This window comes from Sapajus apella, unplaced genomic scaffold (assembly GCF_009761245.1).
Source record: "Sapajus apella isolate SASKATOON/1434 unplaced genomic scaffold, GSC_monkey_1.0 scaffold40, whole genome shotgun sequence".
Lineage (NCBI taxonomy): Eukaryota > Metazoa > Chordata > Mammalia > Primates > Cebidae > Sapajus > Sapajus apella.
This window is the reverse complement of record NW_022436980.1, coordinates 19,706,120-19,728,107: the sequence shown is the minus strand read 5'-3', so window position 1 is coordinate 19,728,107 and position 21,988 is coordinate 19,706,120. Positions and strand designations below refer to the sequence as shown.

Here is a 21,988-nt window from a genome sequence, read left to right as displayed (position 1 = left end):
TGGTCTCAAATTCCTGACCTTGTGATCCACCTGCCTCAGCCTCCCAAAGTGCTGGGATTGCAGGTGTGAGTCACCACGCCTGGTAAGACAGGGTTTTACCATGCTGGCCAGGCTGGTCTTGAACTCCTGACCTCATGATCCACCGGCCTCAGTCTCCCAAAGTGCTGGGATTACAGGCGTGAGCCTCTGCACCGGACCTTGAAAGACATTTTGAAATCAGAATTTCTCTTTACGTTCCTTACTCTGTGTCTCCTCCCACAGTGAACATTGCTCCTTACTCTGATGAAAGAGCAATGAAACTACTAAATGGACTTTTCTCTCTTTAGTATGGAAGCATTTCTCCTCTAAGCTGGCAGAATTAATTATACTTCAGTAGAATAAAAATACTTCTCCCTTAAAGTACTCACACCCCACCAGATCGTCTGTATGAACAAGCATTACCACTGAGCAGACATTACCATTTCCCTGCCCAGGGCAAGGAAAGGAGCCCCTTCCTGAAAGCTCACTGCTGAAGCTCCAGACCATGAACCCTAAAGGCAAGGAAATAACTCAGAGAATCCACATGACTGTTAGAACTTTTTGAGAATTTTCAGTTTTGATATTTATTGAGATTACTTCCTAATGATGGCAGCAGCAGCCTACCTGAAGCGGCTGCTGCCATGACTCCAGCTGCAAGGGGGTACAGGCACGAGGTCCTCATGTGAAGCAGGCAGTCCCCAGAGCCTGCCCCAGAGAGCCCCCTGGGAGTCCACTGCCCTGGGAACCCATCGCTGGTTGCTGCTGTGATGGGGCCGGGCCCGGCCACCCATCAGTGGGAGAGCGGTACAGCTGAGCATGGGAGAGCAAGCGGAGAGGGGTCCCAAGGTGGAACTGGGCCCAGGGCGGTGCCACACTTGTGCATGGAATGTGGGGGGAGGCCAACATATAGATCTGGGGTCATGCTTCAGGGGTCTGGGGTGGGAAGTGGGAGCAGTGCCCGTTTTGAGGACCCAGCCACCAATGTGGGCACTATACCCAGCCCACTGACAGCACCAAGTTCCTGTACCTTGGGAACAGTCTCTGCTCTGGGTCACCCGAGGCTGTGTCCTCAGGATCTGTTCCACATCAAGGTGACCACTGAGCCTGACATTCCCAATGACTGGGCCCAGGGCCCATGATCTGCTCCTGGAGGTGGCCCCCAGGCAAGGCCATGAGCCAGGCAAAGGGAGCCCCAGGCTGCCCCTGAGTGCTGAGGCCAGAGGAAGAACTCACAGTGATGTCACCCCTTCTTTGGATGCTGGCCCAGCCCCAGTGAGGACCTGGAGCGCCCACCCCAGGCTGTGAGGATGCCTGGCCGCGGCTGCACACTCCACTGAGCCAACAGGAACTTGGGACACGTGGGAGCCCCACCTGTTCTCAGTTGGCAGGGTGGGAACTCCCTGGGTGCAGCTGCAGCTGCCCTGTCGCAGATGCTGACCGAGAAAGACCCCCTCTGCCTGGGTGCAATGAATAGAGGCAGGAGGCAAACAGGCTTTTGGGTGGAAGGCGGCGGGTCTCTGATGAAGCTCTACTTTAAAGTCAGGAAGGGCCTGAAGCCTGGGGCCGAGTTGCCAGTCCCATGGACTGAAAGGGGAGTGTATGTTTTTCCCTGGGCCCACCAATGGCCACCCATGGACCAATCAGCATGCACTTCCTCTCCTATGAGGCTCATAAAAACCCTTGGACTCAGCCAGTCTCAAGGAGAGGGCAGAGAGAGGATGGGATGACCCACTGAGGTTAGGAGCTACCTTCTCTGCTGAGAGCTGAACACTCATCGGAACACTCTGGCTATGGAGAGGAGCTGCCCACTGCAGGTGTCCTTTGAGGTGTTCTATCATTCAGTAAAGCTCCTTTTCATCCTGCTCACCCTCCACTTGTCTGTGTACCTCATTCTTCCTGGATGCGGGACAAGAACTAGGGACACACCAGAATGGCAGGGCTAAAAGAGGTGTAACACAAACAGGGCAGGGCTGAAACATGCCCATGCTCTCCACATTGTGGGCAACAAGAAGGAGAGAAGAGAGAAGAGCTGTTGCCCTTCAGGAACCCCAGAACTAGGAGCTCCCTGAGCCAGGGTGACACCCTCTTTAGGGCTCTGAGGTTCCCGGTGTCTCCAAGCTTCTGGTGTCACCAGGTTCCCTGGTGTTAGCCATAGAAGCTGCTTATGGTACACCTGGTCCAGCTACACTCTTGTAGGGAGATGGTGCTTGTGCCAGTGCCTGGAGCTGCCTGCCCCACTGCAGCTGGCACGCCTGGCTGTGCACAGTGGCCGGAACCCATGCTTGCTTACGCATACCTCATCACCCCACACCTGGCTCGTCCTTGGTAGGTGTGGATTCAGGCCGGTAGTGTAAGCCAAGCACAGCCTGCCAGGCTGAGTGGGCGGAAAGAGTACAGTGGGCCAGAGCTAAACTTGGGCAAAGGTGCCACTGGCCACAGAGATTTCTGGCTGGCGAAACAACACCCCAAGGATCTCATAACACTAACAATACTTTTTTAAGGCGCTTGTTATCTTTAGTTCTCAAATTAGTTTTTTAATAAAATCTCACTTACCTTTGTTCATCAAAGGCTGAAAGAGACGTGTAAAACTTCCTTTTATTGTTATTTTTCTATTAATTTTTCTTATGACTGTTTTAGCAATTGGTCTTTATACAATTCAATGAGGTATTACCATGTTCCTGGAAATTTATGGATATGCTATTTAATATATCTATGGAGCATTATACCTTTCAGCAATATAACAAGTCACTCAGTTCCAGTTTATCTTGTAATCTGATTTTCCATATATCAATGTAACAAACTTCAAGTTTGTTTCTGTTTGCTTTTTTGACTTCTTTTTAGACCATGCCTACATTTGTTTGTTTTTGATAATTTTCTCAGAGTTTATCCATTTTATCTGTTTATTCATTTTATTATTTTTATACTTTAAGTTCTGATATACATGTGCAGAACATGCAGGTTTGTTACACAGGTATACATGTGCCATGGTGGTTTGCTGCACCCATCAACCCATCATCTACATTAGGTATTTCTCCTAATGCTATTTCTCCTCTAGCTCCCCACCCCTCAACAGGTCCTGGTGTGTGATGTTCTCCTTTTTGTGTCCATGTGTTCTCATTGTTCAACTCCCACTTATAAGTGAGAACATGCGGTGTTTGATTTTCCATTCTTGTGTTAGTTTGCTGAGAATGATGGTTTCCAGCTTCATCCATGTCCCTGCAAAGGACATGAACTTATCCTTTTTTATGGCTGCATAGTATTCCATGATGTATATGTGCCACATTTTCTTTATCCAGTCTATCACTGATGAGCAATTGGGTTGGTTCCAAGCCTTTGCTATCGTGAACTGTGCCTCAGTAAACATACGTGTGCATGTGTCTTTATACTAGAATGATTTATAATCCTCTGAGTATATACCCAGTAATGGGATTGTTGGGCCAAATGGTATTTCTGATTCTAGATCCTTGAGGAATCGCCACATTGTCTTCCACAGTGGTTGAACTAATGTTGATTCCTACCAGCAGTGTAAAAGTGTTCTTATTTCTCTACATCCTCTCCAGCATCTGTTGTTTCCTGACTTTTTAATAATCACCATTCTGACTTGTGTGAGATGATATCTCTTTGTGGTTTTGATTTGAATTTCTCTAACGATCAGTGTGATGTTGAGCTTTTTTTAATGTGTTTTTTGGCTGCATAAATATCTTCTTTTGAGAAGTATCTCTTCATATCTTTCACCCACTTTTTGATGGGGATTTTTTTTTTTTTGTAAATTTGTTTCTTTGTAGATTCTGCATATTAGCGCTTTGTCAGATGGATAGATTGCAAAAATTTTCTCCCATTCCGTAGGTTGCCTGTTCACTCTGATGATAGTTTCTTTTGCACTGCAGAAGCTCTTTAATTAGGTCCATTTGTCAATTTTGGCTTATGTTGCTATTGCTTTTGGTGTTTTAGTCATGAAGCCTTTGCTCATGCTTATGTCCTGAATGGTATTGCCTAGGTTTCCTTCTAGGGTTTTTATGATTTTAGGTCTTACATTTAAGTCTTTAATCCATTTTGAGTTAGTTTTTGTATAAGGTATAAGGAAGGGGTTCAGTTTTAGTTTTCTGCAAATGGCTAGCCAATTTTCTCAACATCATTTATTAAATAAGGAATCTTTTCTCCACTGCTTTTTTTGGTCAGGTTTGTCAAAGATCAGATGGTTGTGGATGTGTGGTGTTATTTCTGAGGTCTCTGTTCTGTTCCATTAGTCTATATATCTGTTTTGGTACCAGTACCATGCTGTTTTGGTTACTGTAGCTTTGTAGTATAGTTGAAGTCAGGTAGCAAGGTGCCTCCAACTTTGTTCTTTTTACTTAGGATTGCCTTGGCTATATAGGATCTTTTTTGACTCCATATGAAATAAGTAGTTTTTTCTAATTCTGTGAAGAAAGTCAATTGTAGTTTGGTAGGAATAGCATTGAATCTATAAATTGTTTTGGGCAGTATGGCCATTTTCACAATACTCATTCCTCCTATCCGTGAGCACAGAATGCTTTTCCATTTGTTTGTGTCCTCTCTTATTTCCTTGAGCAGTGGTATGTAGTTCTCCTTGAAGACGTCCTTCACATCCCTTTTAAGTTATATTCCTAGGTATTTTATTCTCTTTGTAGTAATTGTGAATTACATGTTCACTCATGATTTGGCTCTCTGTTTGTCTATTATTGGTGTATAGGAATGCTTGTGATTATTGCACATTGATCGTATTCTGAGACTTTGCTGAAGTTGTTTATCAGCTTAAGTAGATTTTGGGCTGAGACAATGGAGTTTTCTAAATATACAGTCATGTCATCTGCAAACAAGGACAATTTGACTTCCTCTCTTCCTGTTTGAATACCTTTATTTCTCTCTCTTGCCTGATTGCCCTGTCCAGAACTTCCGATAATATGTTGAGTCGGAGTGGAGAGAGAGGGCATGCTTGTCTTGTGCTGGTTTTCAAAGGGAGTTCTTCCAGCTTTTGCCCATTCAGCATGATATTGACTGTGGGTTTGTCATAGATAGCTTTTATTATTTTGTGATACATTCCATCAATACCTAGTTTACTGAGAGTTTTTAGCATGAAGCAGTGTTTAATTTAATATGATCATCTATTAAGATGATCCTGTGATTTTTGTCATTGGTTCTGTTTATGTGATGGATTATGTTTATTGATTTGCATATGTTGAACCAGCCTGGCATCCCAGGAATGAAGCCGACTTGATTGCTAGGGATAAGCTTTTTGAGGTGCTGCTTGATTTGGTGTGCCAGTATTTTATTGAGGATTTTTGCATCAGTATTCATCAGGGATATTGGCCTGAAATTTTCTTCTTTTGTTATGTCTCTGCCAGGTTTTGCTATCAGAATGATGCTGGCTTCATAAAATGACTTAGGGAAGAGTCCCTCTTTCTGTATTGTTTAATATAGTTTCAGAAGGAATGGTACCAGCTTCACTTTGTACTTCTGGTAGAATTCAGCTTTGAATCCGTGTGGTCCTGGGCTTTTTCTGGTTGGTAGGCTACTAATTACCACCTCAATTTCAGAATTTGTTATTGGTCTATTCAGGGATTCGACATCTTTGTGGTTTAGTCTTGGGAGCGTGTACGTGTCCAGGAATTTATCAATTTCTTCTAGATTTTCTGGTTTATTTGCATAGAGGTGTTTATAGTATTCTCTGATGGTAGTTAGCATTTGTGTGGAATCAGTGGTGATACCCCATTTATCATTTTTATTGTGTCTATTTGATTCTTCTCTCTTTTCTTCTTTAATAGCCTCACTAGCAATTATTAAATAGACTGGCTAGTAGTCTATTTATTTTGTTGATCTTTTCAGAAAACAAGCTTCTGGATTCATTGATTTTTTTTTTTTGGTGGGCAAATCTCTTTTTAATTGCAAAAGGTTTCATTTATAGCACATTCAATAATGAACCAAGAGGAGAGTAGCTGACTTTGGAACGTATGAATATATAAAAATCCCTTGCAGTTCAGGTAGTCAAGATAATAAGTGCATATGAGGAAAACAACCTTCGTTTTTCTGAACACGTTTGCATTTTAAAAGGTGACTAGGCATACTTGGAAGTTCGAAGCAGTAGAATGTACCCTGCAGGGAAAGGAGGAGGAAAACCCTTTTCCATGTTGTTAGGCAAATGTGTATCAAATATATCCCAATCCCACTTGATAAAGTCAGTTGGATGACCTCCTTGAACCAGGCTAGGGCAGAACATCTAGTAAAAGCAGGCCCTGGGAAGGGATGTGAAATCCAGGAGAGGAGCACCAGATCCCATGCAGCACCAAACACACCCGTCCCACCCTCTAACACAGACGAGGCACATCGCCCTATGTCCCTGGACCCGGATACGCAAGAACAGTCATCAGATAGTTACTGCTCCCACGGCCCAGTGATTTCTAATAGTTTAATTTAGGCCATGGAGAAAAATTCTTTACCACAAAATGCAAACTTAAGTCATAAGGGATGCTATGGGGGAAGTTCTTGTAATACACATATAAGGACTTCTATTTACCTAAATAGAACAATGATTACACAGTTGACATTCCTGTTTTCATAAGGTTCTGTTCCCTACACTGGAATGGCTTAAGAAAAAGTTGTCTATTTTTTGTTTTATTTTACACTTTCAAAATAGAGGGAACAGAGAGGAAAAAATGTGACTAACTGCCCAACTTTGGGGTCCAGCAGGTACAAAAGTGAACTTCTCTGACTCTGGAGCCATCAGATTTGGGGGAAGTTTCAGTGGCTAGGGAAGGTTAGTGAAGCCCATTACACCCTGAATCCTACAGAAAGAATTCTACAGCTCATCTATCACAGTGTTCTAGTAAAGCATATGCTAAAAAGTACAGGTTTCAACCTAACATCTAAATTTTAAAAAGTGGCATTTCAGCAACAAGCTCAGAGAGCTCATCACAAAAGTGAAATAACAGAACTGTGGCTCAGATGTCAAAAAAGTCAAGCTGCTGCCCTCAGCTCCACCCACTTGAAGGCTTAGGCAGACATGGAAGGTGGCGGAGGCTCCTTGGCAGCAGCATTCACAGTGGCATCATCATACGGGGGTAGCAGCACCATGTTGTCATTGCTGGTAACCAGGACATCGGAGGACTTCCTGCCATTGATGTATGGGTAGCAGCTCCAAACACAGCTAATCAAGTAGCCCTGAAAAGTCAAGGTAATGCTAACAAACAGAAGAATAATAAGGACCAAACAGGTAGGATTCGCTGAGATGACATCATCTCTGCAGGGAAAATTAGGAGGCAGTTGTCCTATGTATTCCTGAATGGAGTTTGGATAAACAGGCACAGTGATTGCAACCAAGGTGTTCAGGGCAAAATCAAAGATCAGGTAACAGAAGAGTGGGATGATCCAGGCTGCGTGTGGCTTGTATGCTCCTAAGTAGCCATAGCCCATAACAGAATCATGAGAAGAGAAATCGCAATGGCAATGCACATGTTGGCATCATCCATGAACTCAAAGTCACCGCCCAGTTCAGAACTTGAGAAGTAATACTGATCTGATCAGCTAGAGTATTCAATAAAATCAATAGTACCAGGCACTGATGACCAGGTACCAGGTGCCGTGCCAGTGCGGACAGGGCAGCACAGGCAGCCGCTGTTGGAGTAGAACCGTGTCCAGGGCGTGACCATCTTCACGGCTGTGGGAGCAGTGACGCCAGAGTGTGCCCACTTTCAGGAGCTTTGAGCAGCTTGTCAGGGCCGCCGTGTCCCTGCTGCTGCCTCCTCCACCGCTCAGGCTCCCGGCCCACTCGCCCCTGTGCCCGCAGGCCTCCCTCCTGCATCCTCCAGAGCTGCGAGAGGCTACCGCCCCCGGACCCTGCGATCAGAAGGTGGCAGCGGCCTCATTGATTTTTTAAGGGTCTTTCCTGTTTCTGTCTCATTCAGTTCTGCTCTGATCTTAGTTATTTCTCATCTTCTGCCAGCTTTTGAATTTATTTGCTTTTGCTTCTCTAGTTCTTTTAAGTGTGATGTTAGGGTGTCGATTTTAGATCTTTCCTGATTTCTCTTGCTGGCATTTAGTGTTATAAATGTCACTCGAAACACTGCTTTGGGTGTGTCCCAGAGATTCTGTCTTTATTCTCATTAGTTTCAAAGAACTTATTTATTTCTGCCTCAGTTTCATTATGTACCCTGTAGTGATTCAGGAGCAGGTTGCTCAGTTTCCATGAGTTGTGTGGTTTTGAGTGAGTTTCTGAATCCTGAGTTCTAATTTGATTGTACTGTGGTCCCAGAGACTGTTTGTTATGATTTCCTTTCTTTTGCATTTGCTGAGGAGTGATTTACTTCCAATTATGTGGTCAATTTTAGAATCAGGGCAATATGGTGCTGAGAAGAATGTATGTTCTGTTGATTTGGGGTGGAGAGTTCTGGAAATGTCTATTAGGTCCACTTGGTCCAGATATGAGTTCAAGTCCCGAACATCCATGTTAATTTTCTGTCTCGTTGATCTGTCTAATATTGACAGTGGGGTGTTAAAGTCTTCCACTACTGTGTGGGAGTCTAAGTCTCTTTGTAGGTCTTTAAGAACATGTTTTATGAATCCGGGTCCTCCTGTATTGGGTGCATATACATTTAGGATAGTTAGCTCTTTTTGTTGCATTGATCCTTTTACCATCATGTAATGACCTTCTTTGTCTTTGTTTACCTTTGTTGGTTTATAGTCTGTTTTATCAGAGACTAGGATTGTAATTCCTGCTTTTTTTTTGCCTGTAATTTGCTTGGTAAATCTTCCTTCATCCCTTTATTTTGAGACTATTTGTGTCTGTGCACGTGAGGTAGGTCTCCTGAATACAGCACACTGATAGGTCTTGACTCTTTATCCAATTTGCCAGTCTGAGTCTTTTAATTGGGGAGTTTAGCTCATTTACATTTAAGGTTAATATTGTTATGTGTGAATTTGATCCTGTCATTATGATGCTAGCTGGTTAGCTTGCCCATTAACTCATGCAGTGTCTTCACAGTGTCAATGGTCTTCACAATTTGGTATGTTTTTGCAGTGTCTGGTACCGGTTTTTGCTTTCCATGTTTAATACTTCCTTCAGGAATGCTTGTATGGTAGGCCTGGTAGTGACAAAAATCTCTCAGCATTTGCTTGTCTGTAAAGGATTTTATTTCTCTTTTGCTTATGAAGCTTAGTTTGGCTGGATATGAAATTTTGGTTTGAAAATTCTTTTCTTTAAGAGTGTTGAATATTGGCCCCCACTCTCTTCTGGCTTGTAGGGTTTCTGCAGAGAGATCCACTGTTAGTCTGATGGGCTTCCCTTTGTGGGTAACCCAACCTTTATATCTGGCTGCCCTTAGCATTTTTTCCTTCATTTCAACCCTGGTGAATCTGACGATTATGTGCCTTGGGGTTGCTCTTCTTGAGGAGTATCTTTGTGGTGTTTTCTGCAATTCCTGAATTTGATTGTTGGCCTGTATTGCTAGGTTGGGGAAGTTCTCCTGGATAACATCCTGAAGAGTGTTTTCCAACTTGGTTCCATTCTCCCCATCACATTCAGGTACACCAATCAAATGTAGGTTTGGTCTTTTCACATAGTCCCATATTTCTTGGAGGCTCTGTTCATTTCTTTTCATTCTTTTTTCTCTAATCTTGTCTTCATCCTTTATTTCATTAAGTTCATCTTCAATCACTGATATCCTTTCTTCTGCTTGATCGATTTGGCTATTGATACTTGCGTATGTGTGGCGAAGTTCTCATGCTGTGTTTTTCAGCTCCATCAGGTCATTTATGTTCTTCTTTAAACTAGTTATTCTACTTAGCCATTCCTCTAATCTTTTTTCAAGGTATTTAGCTTTCTTGCTTTGGGTTAGAACATGCTCCTTTAACTCAGAGGAGTTTGTTATTATTCACCTTCTGAAGCTTACTTCTGTCAATTTGTCAAACTCATTTTCTGTCCAGTTTTGTTCCCTTGCTGGTGAGGAGTTGTAATCTTTTGGAGGAGAAGAGGTGTTCTGGTTTTTGGAATTTTCAGCCTTTTTCCACTGTTTTTTTCTCATCTTTCTGGATTTATCTTCCTTTGGTCTTTGGTGCTGGTGACCTTTGGATGGGGTTTCTGTGTGGACGTCCTTTTTGTTGGTGTGGATGTGATTCCTTTCTGTTTGTTAGTTTTCTTTCTAGCAGTCAGGCCTCTCTGCTGCAGGTCTGCTGCATTTTGTTAGAGGTCCACTCCAGACCTTGTTTGCCTGTACCACAAGCAGAGGCTACAGAACAGCAAAGATTGCTACCTGTTCCTTCCTCTGAAATCTTCATCCCAGAGGGGCACCTGCTAGATGCCAGCTGAAGCTCTCCTGTATGAGGTGTCTGTCGACCCCTGCTGGGAGATATCTCCCAGTCAGGAGGCATGGGGGTCAGGGACCCACTTGAGGGGGCAGTCTGTCCCTTAGCAGAACTTGAGCGCTGTGCTGGGAGATTCACTGCTCTCTTCAGAGCCAGCAGGCAGGAACGTTAAGTCTGCTGAAGCTGCAGCCACAGCTGCCTCTTCCCCCAGGTGCTCTGTCACAGGGAGATAGGAGTTTGATCTATAAGCCTTTGACTGTGGCTGCTGCCTTTCTTTTAGAGATGCCCTGCCCAGAGAGGGGAAATCTAGAGAGGCAGTCTGGCTACAGTGGCTTAGCTGAGCTGTGATGGGCTTCACCCAGTTCAAACTTCCCAGCATCCTGTTTACATTGCGAGGGGAAAACTGACTACTCAAGCCTCAGTAATGGCAGATGAGCATCCCCCCACCAAGCTCGAGTGTTCCAGGTTGACTTCAGACTGCTGTACTGGAAGCAAGAATTTCAAGCCAGTGGATCTTAGCTTGCTGGGCTCTGTGGGGGTGGATCCGCTGAGCTAGGCCACTTGGGTGTCTGACTTCAGCCCCATTTCCAGGGGAGTGAACAGTTTTGTCTCTCTGGGACTCCAGGTGCCACTGGGGTATGAAATAAAACTCCTGCAGCTATCTTGGTGTCTGCCCAAATGGCCACCCAGTTTTGTGGTTGAAATGCTGGTAGTGTAGGCACTAGAGGGAATCTCTTGGTCTACGGGTTGTTAAGACCATGGGAAAAACACATTATCTGGGCTGGAGTACACAGTTCCTCATGGCACAGTCCCTCACAGCTTCTCTTGGCTAGGGGAGGGAGTTCCCCAACTCCTTGCGCTTCCTGGGTGAGGCAACACCCCACCCTGCTTTGGCTTATCCTCTGTGGGCTACATCCACTGTCTAACCAGTCCCAGTGAGATGAGCCGGGTACCTCAGTTGGAAATGTATAAATCACTTGCCTTTTGCGTTGATCTCGCTGGGAGCTATAGACCGTAGCTGTTCCTATTCGCCCATCTTGCCTGGAAGCCTATTTGTTTGTTTATTGAGACAAGGTCTCGCTTTGTTACCCAGCCTGGAGTGCAGTGACATAATCATAGCTGATTGCAGCCTCGGTCTCTTGGACTCAGGTGATTATCCCACCTCAACCTCCCAAGTAACTGGGACTACCTGCATGTGCTGTCATGCCTAATTGTTTTTCAAATGTTTTTATTTTTTGTAGAGATAGGGTCTCACTATGTTGTTTAGCTGGTCTTGAACTCCTGGGCTCAAGTGGTCATCCTGCCTCAGCTTCCCAAAGTGTTGGGATTACAGGCCTGAGCCACTGTGCCTGCCCAGTTTTCCCATTTTATTACAAGTGTTAAACTTTTGGCTATTTAAATACTAGCTATCAAAACTAATGTTTGATTTTATTTTATCTTAGTTTTTTTCCCTGCATATCTATCACTGCCTTCTTAGTTTTATGTACTGTGTTATATAAATTATGTTTTTTAGTATAACTTCCTCTACTTGCAATATTTTCATTCTATTTTAAATTCTGCTAATTATAATCTTTGTTTGTTGACTATTACTACAACTTATAAAACAGATTTCGATTTCTAGAGTAAAACAGTAGATACTGATTCCTCGCTTTTCGAGATAATAATATTAACACAGTTTAACTGCTTCTTGTAGTTTTGTTTGTACATTTTGAAATATGATATGTTGTCGTTAAGTTTTACTGTCTACATTATTTTCTTTTAAGAAATATTTATAATACTTAGATTATGTTTGATAATTATATTAACTGTATTTTCTTATACTTAACTCTATGTTTAGGTGTTTTTAATGTTTTGCCAGTCCTTTTATGTTGGAATGTCCTTGTATTTTGACTTCCTTTCTTTAAGGATCTCTCATTAATAATAGTAATTTTTGAGTAAATATTCAGTGGATGGTTGGTAAACATTAATGAGGACTTTTCTATCCGTTAATTTTTCTTTCGATACCATGACACACAAACTACACATTAGCTGGGCATTTAATTCTTGGCAATGACCTTTTTTCACTGACATTCTATAGATGTATGGAAATTTTATGTTGTGAAAATAAAGTCTGAGAAGGGACCAAAATTATATTTTTCCCCATTCTTGTGTCATCCCTTTTTAAAAATTATTTTGAAATAATTTCAGACCTGTTGCAAATAGTATGGAGAATTCCTGTGTACCCTTTATCCAACTTTTCCAAAGATCACATCTTATGTAGCTTTAATACATTATTAAAATGACTGATATAATCTACATAGATTATTTGTTAATGGGCTTCATTTCTTTGTGGTGATGACTTTCATTCTACCTTTATTAACTATCAACTAAATGAATACATATAGCTCATTATCAAATAAATGTATTGTTTTGTAAATGTATTTGTTCCCTCTTCTTTTTACGCTCTAAAATTAACTTTTTATGCATACACTTATCTCCTCAATTAGAATATCAGTTCTCTGAGTGCAAGGAACTTGCTCGTGAATATCTTTCACAGTAGATAACATCTTTGTTCAATGTCAGGATGAGCTATAGTTCTCTATTTCACGAAGAAACTGCAATTTTGATGACTATCCCATTAAGTTGCTAAGAATGGTAACTGCCATGTGAAGCTGGTGTCATGTTGGCTGTTAAAATGTCATTGAGGAGGAAAGTCTTTGATACAAAATGGAAATTGTTAGGAAGGGTATTTGGTCAGACTCTGTAGTGCAGTGTGGGGAGTTGCTTGGCTTTCTGAATTACTACCACCATATTTGATGCCTCTAAGAACCCATCCTCTATCCCAGGGAGCCCTCTCCAGTGTGCTTTCGGACTAATTCCCTCAGATAATGGATGGGTGACTGCCACTAAATTTAAATGGATATAATGTAGTTCTTTACTATTGTCAATATGAAATGGAAACTCCTAGAAGGTCAATAAATAAGGTAAGCCTAGTCTGACACTGCCAACTGATCCATGGGCTTGTTTCCCAGAGTGAACAGGAATTTAGGGAGGAATCTGAATGAAGGCATAGTCAAGGATAGTCTCTTCTCCATGCATAGGAGGGGCACATTATAAAAGAGAGGTTCATTACAAAATGTTAATGGTAAAATGGTCAAAATTGTAAATGGTAAAATGATAAGATTACAACATGGTAAAATTGAGTGTGGCAAGCACATGGAGCTAAAAGTCAGGAAATTTAGGCTGTTACCCAGCTTTATCATTGATTCCTATGATTATAGGAAAATCACATAACCTCTGCAGGTGAGTTATGCAAAATATAAAATGGGGTGGGGGGCAATATGGATGTTAAAATTAACACAGTGTTTTGTAAAATGGGTCTGAATATTACCTACATCAGAACTTACATTGTGTGTCAAAATGCTGATTCCTGGGCCTCACCCCTTACCTACTCAGTCAGAATCTACAGGCATAGAAGCTGGGACTCTTCATTTTAAACAAGGACCTCAGGTGATGTCTATGTACTGAAGTGTAGGAATAACTAGATTTGTTCACACATAAAACTTCCAGATTTAGAATGCTGTAATTCTAACAAACATTTACTAAATGCTACAGATATTACTTAGAAGTCACAATTTGATCTTTGTGTTAGTGGTAATCAGTTTGACCCACGCATTTTTTCTTTTCAAATACCATCTTTGGGATTTTAGGAAGCACTGAAATACTGGGAGTCCACTCAAACAGGTCCAACAGGATGGTGTTTTTATGACTTATCCATGGTCTAGGGTCTTTTCCTAATTATGGTTCCACCAGAAATTTGCTACAATCTTAGTTTTGCCTTAGAATTTAAATTCTGGAAAAATCATGTGAAACAGTGTACTCCACAAAAAAAGATGCGTTTCTAGAAACTGAATTTCTCATGTGCCCCAAATAAATTTCTCTCCCTTGAACAATCCGGATGACCAATGACCACTCCTGTCCTTCTGAAACCTGTGTCTCCAGGCAGGTTTGGCCTGAGAACAAGTCTGTCTGTTACCAGCAGTTATTGATTTTATTAGTCAAACTATCAGGGTCTTTCTGTAGTACCAGGAGTCTCCTATAACAGTACTCACAGGAGTGATTCTAAAAATAAACTCTTACAGGGGTTGGGGCCCTATAGATGCCAGAGTGGGAGATGCCCATGGATATTCATTTTTTAAAATAATTTCATTTTGAAATGATTTAATGCAAAATTTGGAAAAATAGTACAGCTCCCACATATTCTTTGTCCCACTTTCCCAAATGATAATATATAACCATAGAATACCGTCAAAATCAAGAGAGTGACATTGGCACAATATTATCAACCTAACGACAGATGCTATTTAATCTGTCATTTCCACAAAGGATATTAATAAGAATTAACAGAGGCATCTTACAAGCTATGATACACTTTGCAGTCACTTTCTATTACAGTTACAAGCAACAGGATAGGCAGCACCATATATCAGATAGAGGAGGGGTTTTGGAGCCAAAGATGTAAGAATTCAATGCCAGACTCCACTGAGTACTGGTTTGGTAATCTTGGACAAATTACTTAGTTTATATGAACTTTAATTTCTTTATCTGAAATGTGGGGATGATAAGGCTCGTTGTATTGGGTTGATGTGAGGTTTACGTGAGAATGATCAAATGATGAGGATTAAGTGAAAAGCAAGGGTCTGATACTAATATGACTTCAATAAATCACAGTTTTTACTGAAAACATATAGAAAATATTATTCAGTGTTCTGTGGCTCAATTGATCATATACATCTGGTTTTCGTATGTAAAGTATGGAAAACCAGTGACTAGAAGGGCTTTACATTTTTTTTGTCCTTAAGTGCACAAATTTCTAGTTACTTTACTAAAACTCCAAGAAATATGGAATCACAGAATGTTAGAACTGGAAATTGAAGATGATCAAACTTAGGAAATGAGCAAATTTACACGGCCAGCTAGTGGCAACCCGGGACCTGAACTCAGGTCTTCTGCATCTGCTATTGTACTATTACATGTAGGGATTTGTATGTGGGAAAGACTTTACTTTAACCCTCTCAGATTAAAAAGTACGTGGGAGCTGCAGACTGGAAAATTCAAGTTGAGGAAGTACCGTGTAGATGAGAAGGTTGGGTGGCGGAGTGAAATAAAATCTCTTCGTTGATACTGTATCTCAGCACTTACCCAACATTAAACTTTTGTTCTATCTGCAGGGATTGCAAATTTTTATTCTGTATACTGTTAGAACAAAAATCTTCCAGAGTGAAGCTTCCAAAGTGTTGACGTCATTATCGTCTGCTGGGAGAATGAAGTCATTGCCTTCAATGACCAGGCCAAGGCTGCGTTTAAAGATGTATGATTTTATCAGGACATTACCAACCCTACATGAACACTTTAGGTTACTGGAACCCTCTGTAAGTATTGAGGAAATCACACTCTCTGAAAGTGACCAAGCAAAGGAAAGCACCTAGGCAGTGAAACTTACCTGTTGTGGTCTTTTTAATCAATTCGTTTGAATTTTATCTGTTTCTCTCCTTTACTTCCCAGTCCTCCCAGAAAGTCTTCCACAATATATTTTGCTCAGGACTAAGAATTAGATAAAACCTGTTGTTTATTATTATTAGGGATAATGGACTTGGTAGTTTTTGTATTTTTCAATAGATTCGTACTTGAATGAGGTGAAGAATTTCGCATAGCATTCAAGATTACCATTGTTTCTTATATCATTAAATCTTTGTGACACTCTTTAACAAAAATGTAGAACCTATAACAAATTCTTTTACAAGTTACTATAAAGGACATGGAGAGAAAAATTTACCTTCCAGAACAAAATGACTCCTGGTGAACAGTGTGTGGGGATTTGCTTATATGTATTAAACTTTTGACCTTTGAATATTTTAAAGTTGTGTGTGCTTGTACTTTTATTTCTAATGAAGAATTTGACACCAATTAAACTTTTGAAAAGGGATTTTTTTCTGTTTTTTAAAAAAAGTATGTTCTGTGACCAGGAGAATTGGCTCTGTAAGAAATGAGCAGTGAGACAGGTTAATTTGTTACTAAATGGGTATTTCCTTCCAGTTCTTGATATATCTGCCCTTTTATCAATGAAGTGACACTGAGACCCCAAAAATGAGAAGTTAGTCACAATCATCCCTGATGGCTTTTAAAAGATTTAACTGCTCGTGGAAGGTCAAACACTTGAATTACAAATGGCTTCCTCATAAAAAATGGCCTCTGTTTAGGTGGGGAGCATTCCCACTGGACTTGTGATACAGAGTCTTTAAATTGCTGTTTTCTGTTTTGCCATAGATCAGACAGCTGCTGTCAGTGTACTGAATTAAGAGATTAACAAATGTCATGTCGGCTTGGCACTCTCTAAAGAATGTATGTTTTTTAGAGAAATAGTTGCAAATGCCTGTTGGGTTCCTGGGCAAGCCAACAAGAGCCTGTATTTATAGGAGAACAGAAAAAAGTAAAGGGAAGAAAATAAAGAATGAAAGCAGATCCCAAAGCCAGTATTCTTAGTGGTGTCGTAGGGCTGCACCTAAATAGTAGCTGGGCCAGGGAAAATGATAAGATGTGGTTGACTCAAAATGTGTATTCAGATGAAAATAAACCTTAAGTAAGGGCCACTTTAAATGTTAAAAAAAAAAAAAAAGAAAAAGAAAAATCACCAAAGAGACATATTTAGCCTGAGGGTAGGTGGATGTGTTTCCTTTGTAATTACAGTTGTTTTCTTTACCCTTTTTTCAGCATTTTTGGGGCATAGCAACTAAAATTCCATAAAATGTTGCTGAAATATCTGCACCATAAATGTGCAAACTCCGCATGCAATTGTGGAGACTAATTCAGGTGGACATGGATATTCTTGTATCTACCCTGAAATGAATCCTGCCACTAGGAAATAATTCCTTTGATTTAAATCATTGTCTCATACACCGGTCAGCAATTTTCAGTTTAATGATAGAAATCTAAGTCAAGTTAAAGGTGAAAGGTAATTTAATGGATTGATTAATGTAAAGTCCAAGGACCGAGTTGGGAGGGTTACTATATATTTTAGTTTGCCTGGGCAAGTCCCAATTTGTGCCTGTTTTTCTGAGTTAAGCATGACCAGCAGCCCCTTTTACTTTCAAGTGCCCTGGTTTGAGTCAAGAAATACATGCTAATGCTACGTTCAGGTCTAGTTAGAACAAGTGATATGGGAGGGGGCAGGGAAGTGCTGGGTAGAGAAGGGCAGGGTCTCTGGCAAGGGCTCCACCCTCAGGCCTGTTCCCAGGGACCTAAGTGAGAACAGGCACTCCTGTTTTCATGCCCAAATGTTGCATTTTCCAAGGCCACTCTGGTCCACCACGCCCCGCACCCTGTGCTCATATAAATCCGAGACCTTATTGGACACACACATAAGCAGCTGAACATCGAGAGGAACAGGGAAACAGAGTGGTAGAGAGTGGTGGGACAGCACGGAAGAGAAAAAGGGAAGTGTCTGAACGTTAAGCAAGGACAGCTAGACTCCAGGGGAAGATTACCTTCCTACTCCATTCCCGTCTTCCAGCTCCCCATCCACCTCACTGAGAGCCACCTCCACCACTCAGTAAAACCTTGCACTCATCCTTCAAGCCCAGGTGTGATCCAATTTTGCTGGTACCTTGGGCAAGAACTCAGGATACAGAAAGCTGTCATACTGGCTCTCTGCCCTGGCGATAAGGCAGAGGGGCTTATTGATCTGATCAACACAAGTTGTCTGCAGAGGGCAAAGCTGAAAGAACACACTGTAACACACAACCACTTGAGCTTTGGGAGTGGCAGACACCCACCCATAGATGGTGCTGTGGGGTTGGGGCCCAAAAGCCTTCCCCAGGACCACTGCACCTGCCTGTGTGCTTGTTCCCCCTAGGGGGCAGGAAGCCCAGGGAGCCACACCCCTATCACAAGTGCTGTGATAGGGATAAGGGAACTCTCTCCTTTCACAGGGAGTGCTAAGAATATGTCAGAATTCTTTTTCTCTGTTTCCTGGCTCTGTGTGCTTCTGTATTTGATGTCATTCTAAAATTGGGTTTAGGTGGCTGGAAATTGGCTATTGGCATCCCTAATCTCAGAGCCTAATGATCTAACAGGAAGAGACCTTTTTCCTCTTAGTATTTCCATGAGTAAAAGCTCATGGAATTACTCCCATTCCAGCTATCATTCCAGCAGGAAAACAGAAAGCACATTAAGTATTTAAAATATAATTTTAAAGCAGATAATTGGTTTCGTGGTGTTTAACAAACTCACAGACAAATGAGAGAATGCAACAGGAAACGTAGAGATTAGCAAAATGAGAAAGTAGATACCTCTCTTAGGTCAGAGTGATAAAGTAAGAAGAAATTCCATAGACAGGGCCTGTGGCTATGTCCATTGATGGATGAATGGATAAAAAAATTATCACACACACACACACACACACACAGGATGGAGGACTATTCAGCTTTAAAAAAGAAGGAGGTACTGCTATTTGCAGTAACATGGATTAACCTGAAGGCTATTATGCTAAGTGAAATAACTCAGACACAGAAAAATATACTGCATGATCCCACTTATATGTAGAACCTAAAAAGAAGTCAAACTCATAGTAACAGAGAGTAGAATGGACTGGGAGTGGGAAGTCAGGGGACGGAGAGATGTTGGTCAAACGGTACAAATATTCAGTTACATGATAAATACATTCTGGAGATATAATGTACAGCATGATGACCATAGTTAATAACAGTGGATGATGCACTTGAAATTCGCTGAGTAGAAAAAGCAGTATTCACGAAGCATATCTTTTACAAAACCAAACTTCATAATTTCCTAACTTTTCAGTATTGTCTATTTTCCATAATCCGTGCTCTTTGTCTGAACACATAAGAATTTTACATAACTAATGATAGTACATGATTTGATTTTCACTTATTACCTAGTTATGCAGTCTTCTTAATGATTGTATAATTTGCTAATTTGTTTCCCCATTATTGTATATTTAGATCATTTTAATATTTAACATTGTAGTGACACTGTGATGAACAAATTAGTACATGTATTTTTTCCTTTCTTTTTCATTATTCCTTAAGATAAATTCTCTCGACTCAGGTAAATGTGCCAAATTCTCTTCACCAGATAAATTTAGGATTCTAATGTATACTGACATTTTGTTTAGAAAACATTGCAAGAATGTATAATGTCATCAACATTTGGAGGACCATAAACTTTTTTTAATATAGTTGTTTATTTTGGCATTTTTGTTATTTGTATTTTTTTGCCCATTTTCAATAGAGCTATTGTATTTTTTTCTCACAAATGTATATTTCTTATTTATTATAGATCTTAGCCTTTTAACTATTACATTTGGTGAAAATATTTCTTCCAGTTTATTGTTTTCTTCTCTTTTAAGAATAATGAAATGGTTACTCTGGATTTGATTGGAAATGTCCAAAAGATTAATAGAACATTTAGCAATTTCTGAGTTTATGTGTCCTTACCCAGGCAGAATAATTTTTCATGTTAGATTAAGAAACATGTTAAGAACGATGCAGAAACTTGTAAAATGTAGAACAGTGGCATAAATGTGCCAAGTGAGATCAAATGACTCATATATGACACATGACATTTCTAACCCTTCTTTACATCTGAAATTGGGTGGGGCTCCATGACAAAGTTATTCTTTCCTTTCAAATGTTTTCTGTCTCTTTGTGTCCACTTGCCTTTTCTTAAAAAGAAAACACAAAATCTTGGAGAAGTTTGATTAGCGATTATTAATTAGAAAAAATTTTTAAAACCACAAAAAGTTTCAAAGTAATGTGTGTCGTATACATTACTTCATTTACATATGTTACCTATTATAATGTGTACTTGAAAAAAGAGATAAAAGTTGCTAAAACACTTATTAAGAAGTCAGGAGTAAGGTAAAAGAAGAATAGGAACAAAAAGTATGATGGCAGGGATGAGAGTAATACCCAAGAATCATAATCTTGTAATTTTGCTAGGTATCAGCCACAAATTAGACTGTAAGCTTCCTAACACTCAACATAAATATGGAAATATTATACAAGTCTAGCTCTTAACAAGCAAACACACCACAATTTCTTGGCAAAAAATACCATTATTATTATTTATTTATTATTGCATTTTAGGTTTTGGGGTACATGCGAAGAACATGCAAGATTGTTGCATAGGTACACACATGGCAGTGTGATTTGCTGCCTTCCTCCCCTTCACCTATATCTGGCATTTCTCCCCATGCTATCTCTCCCCAACTCCCCACCCCCCGCTGTCCCTCCCCTATTTCCCCCCAACAGACCCCAGTATGTGATGCTCCCCTCTCTGTGTCCATTGTTCAACACCCGCCTATGAGTGAGAACATGCAGTATTTGATTTTCTGTTCTTGTGTCAGTTTGCTGGGAATGATGGTTTCCAGGTTCATCTATGTCCCTACAAAGGACATGAACTCATCGTTTTTTCTGGCTGCATAATATTCCATGGTGTATATGTGTCACATTTTCCCTGTCCAGTCTATCACCGATGGGCATTTGGGTTGGTTCCAGGTCTTTGCTATTGTAAACTGTGCTGCAATGAACATTCGTGTGCCTGTGTCCTTATAGTAGAATGATTTATAATCCTTTGGATATATACCCAATAATGGGATTGTTGAGTAAAATGGAATTTCTATTTCTAGGTCCTTGAGGAATCGCCACACTGTCTTCCACAATGGTTAAACTAATTTACCCTCCCACCAACAGTGTAAAAGTGTTCCTATTTCTCCACATCCTCTCTAGCATCTGTTGTCTCCAGATTTTTTAATGATCACCATTCTAACTGGCATGAGATGGTATCAATGTAGTTTTGATTTGCATTTCTCTAATGACCAGTGATGATAAGCATTTTAGCCAGAGCAATCAGGCAAGAAAAAGAAATAAAGGGTATTCAAATAGGAAAGGAGGAAGTCAAATTGTCTCTATTTGCAGACGACATGATTGTATATCTAGAAGACCCCATCGTCTCAACCCGAAATATCCTGAAACTGATAAGCAACTTCAGCAAAGTCTCAGGATACAAAATCAATCATTCCTATACACACAAGCATTCCTATACACCAGTAACAGACTTAAACAGCCAAATCAAGAACAAACTGCCATTCACAATTACTAACAAGAGAATAAAATACCTAGGAATACAACTAACAAGGAATGTAAAGGACCTCTTCAAAGAGAACTACAAACCACTGCTCAAGGAAATAAGAGAGGACACTAACAGATGGAGAAACATTTCATGTTCATGGTTAGGAAGAATCAATATCGTGAAAATGGCCATACTGCCCAAAGTAATTTACAGATTCAATGCTATCCCCATCTAGCTACCAGTGACCTTCTTCACAGAACTGGAAAAAACCACCTTAAACTTCATATGGAACCAAAAGAGAGCCCGCATAGCCAAGTCAATTCTAAGCAAAAAGAATAAAGCGGGAGGCAAGACACTACTGGACTTCAAACTATACTACAAGGCTACAGTAATCAAAACAGCATGGTACTGGCACCAAAACAGAGATATAGACCAATGGAACAGAACAGAGGCCTCGGAGGCAACACAACATATCTACAACCATCCGATCTTTGACAAACCTGACAAAAACAAGCAATGGGGAAAG

The 21,988-nt window shown here is 40.8% G+C and overlaps 1 protein-coding gene and 1 pseudogene across 2 annotated transcripts in view; one reads left to right on the top strand and one right to left on the bottom strand.

Annotated features, from left to right (window-relative positions):
* ADGRG7 (adhesion G protein-coupled receptor G7) overlaps positions 1-16,231 on the top strand; it is a 92,922-nt gene extending 76,691 nt beyond the window's left edge. The window contains exon 16 of one of the 2 annotated variants that reach the window (XM_032299275.1): positions 15,543-16,231. In XM_032299275.1, the coding sequence (XP_032155166.1) occupies positions 15,543-15,800 (258 nt within the window). In that variant the 3' untranslated portion in view covers positions 15,801-16,231. The remainder of the gene's footprint in view (positions 1-15,542) is intronic. The other variant, XM_032299276.1, reaches the window with a different exon arrangement.
* Positions 6,510-14,493, bottom strand: LOC116565362 (annotated as a pseudogene).
* Positions 16,232-21,988: the final 5,757 nt, after the last annotated feature.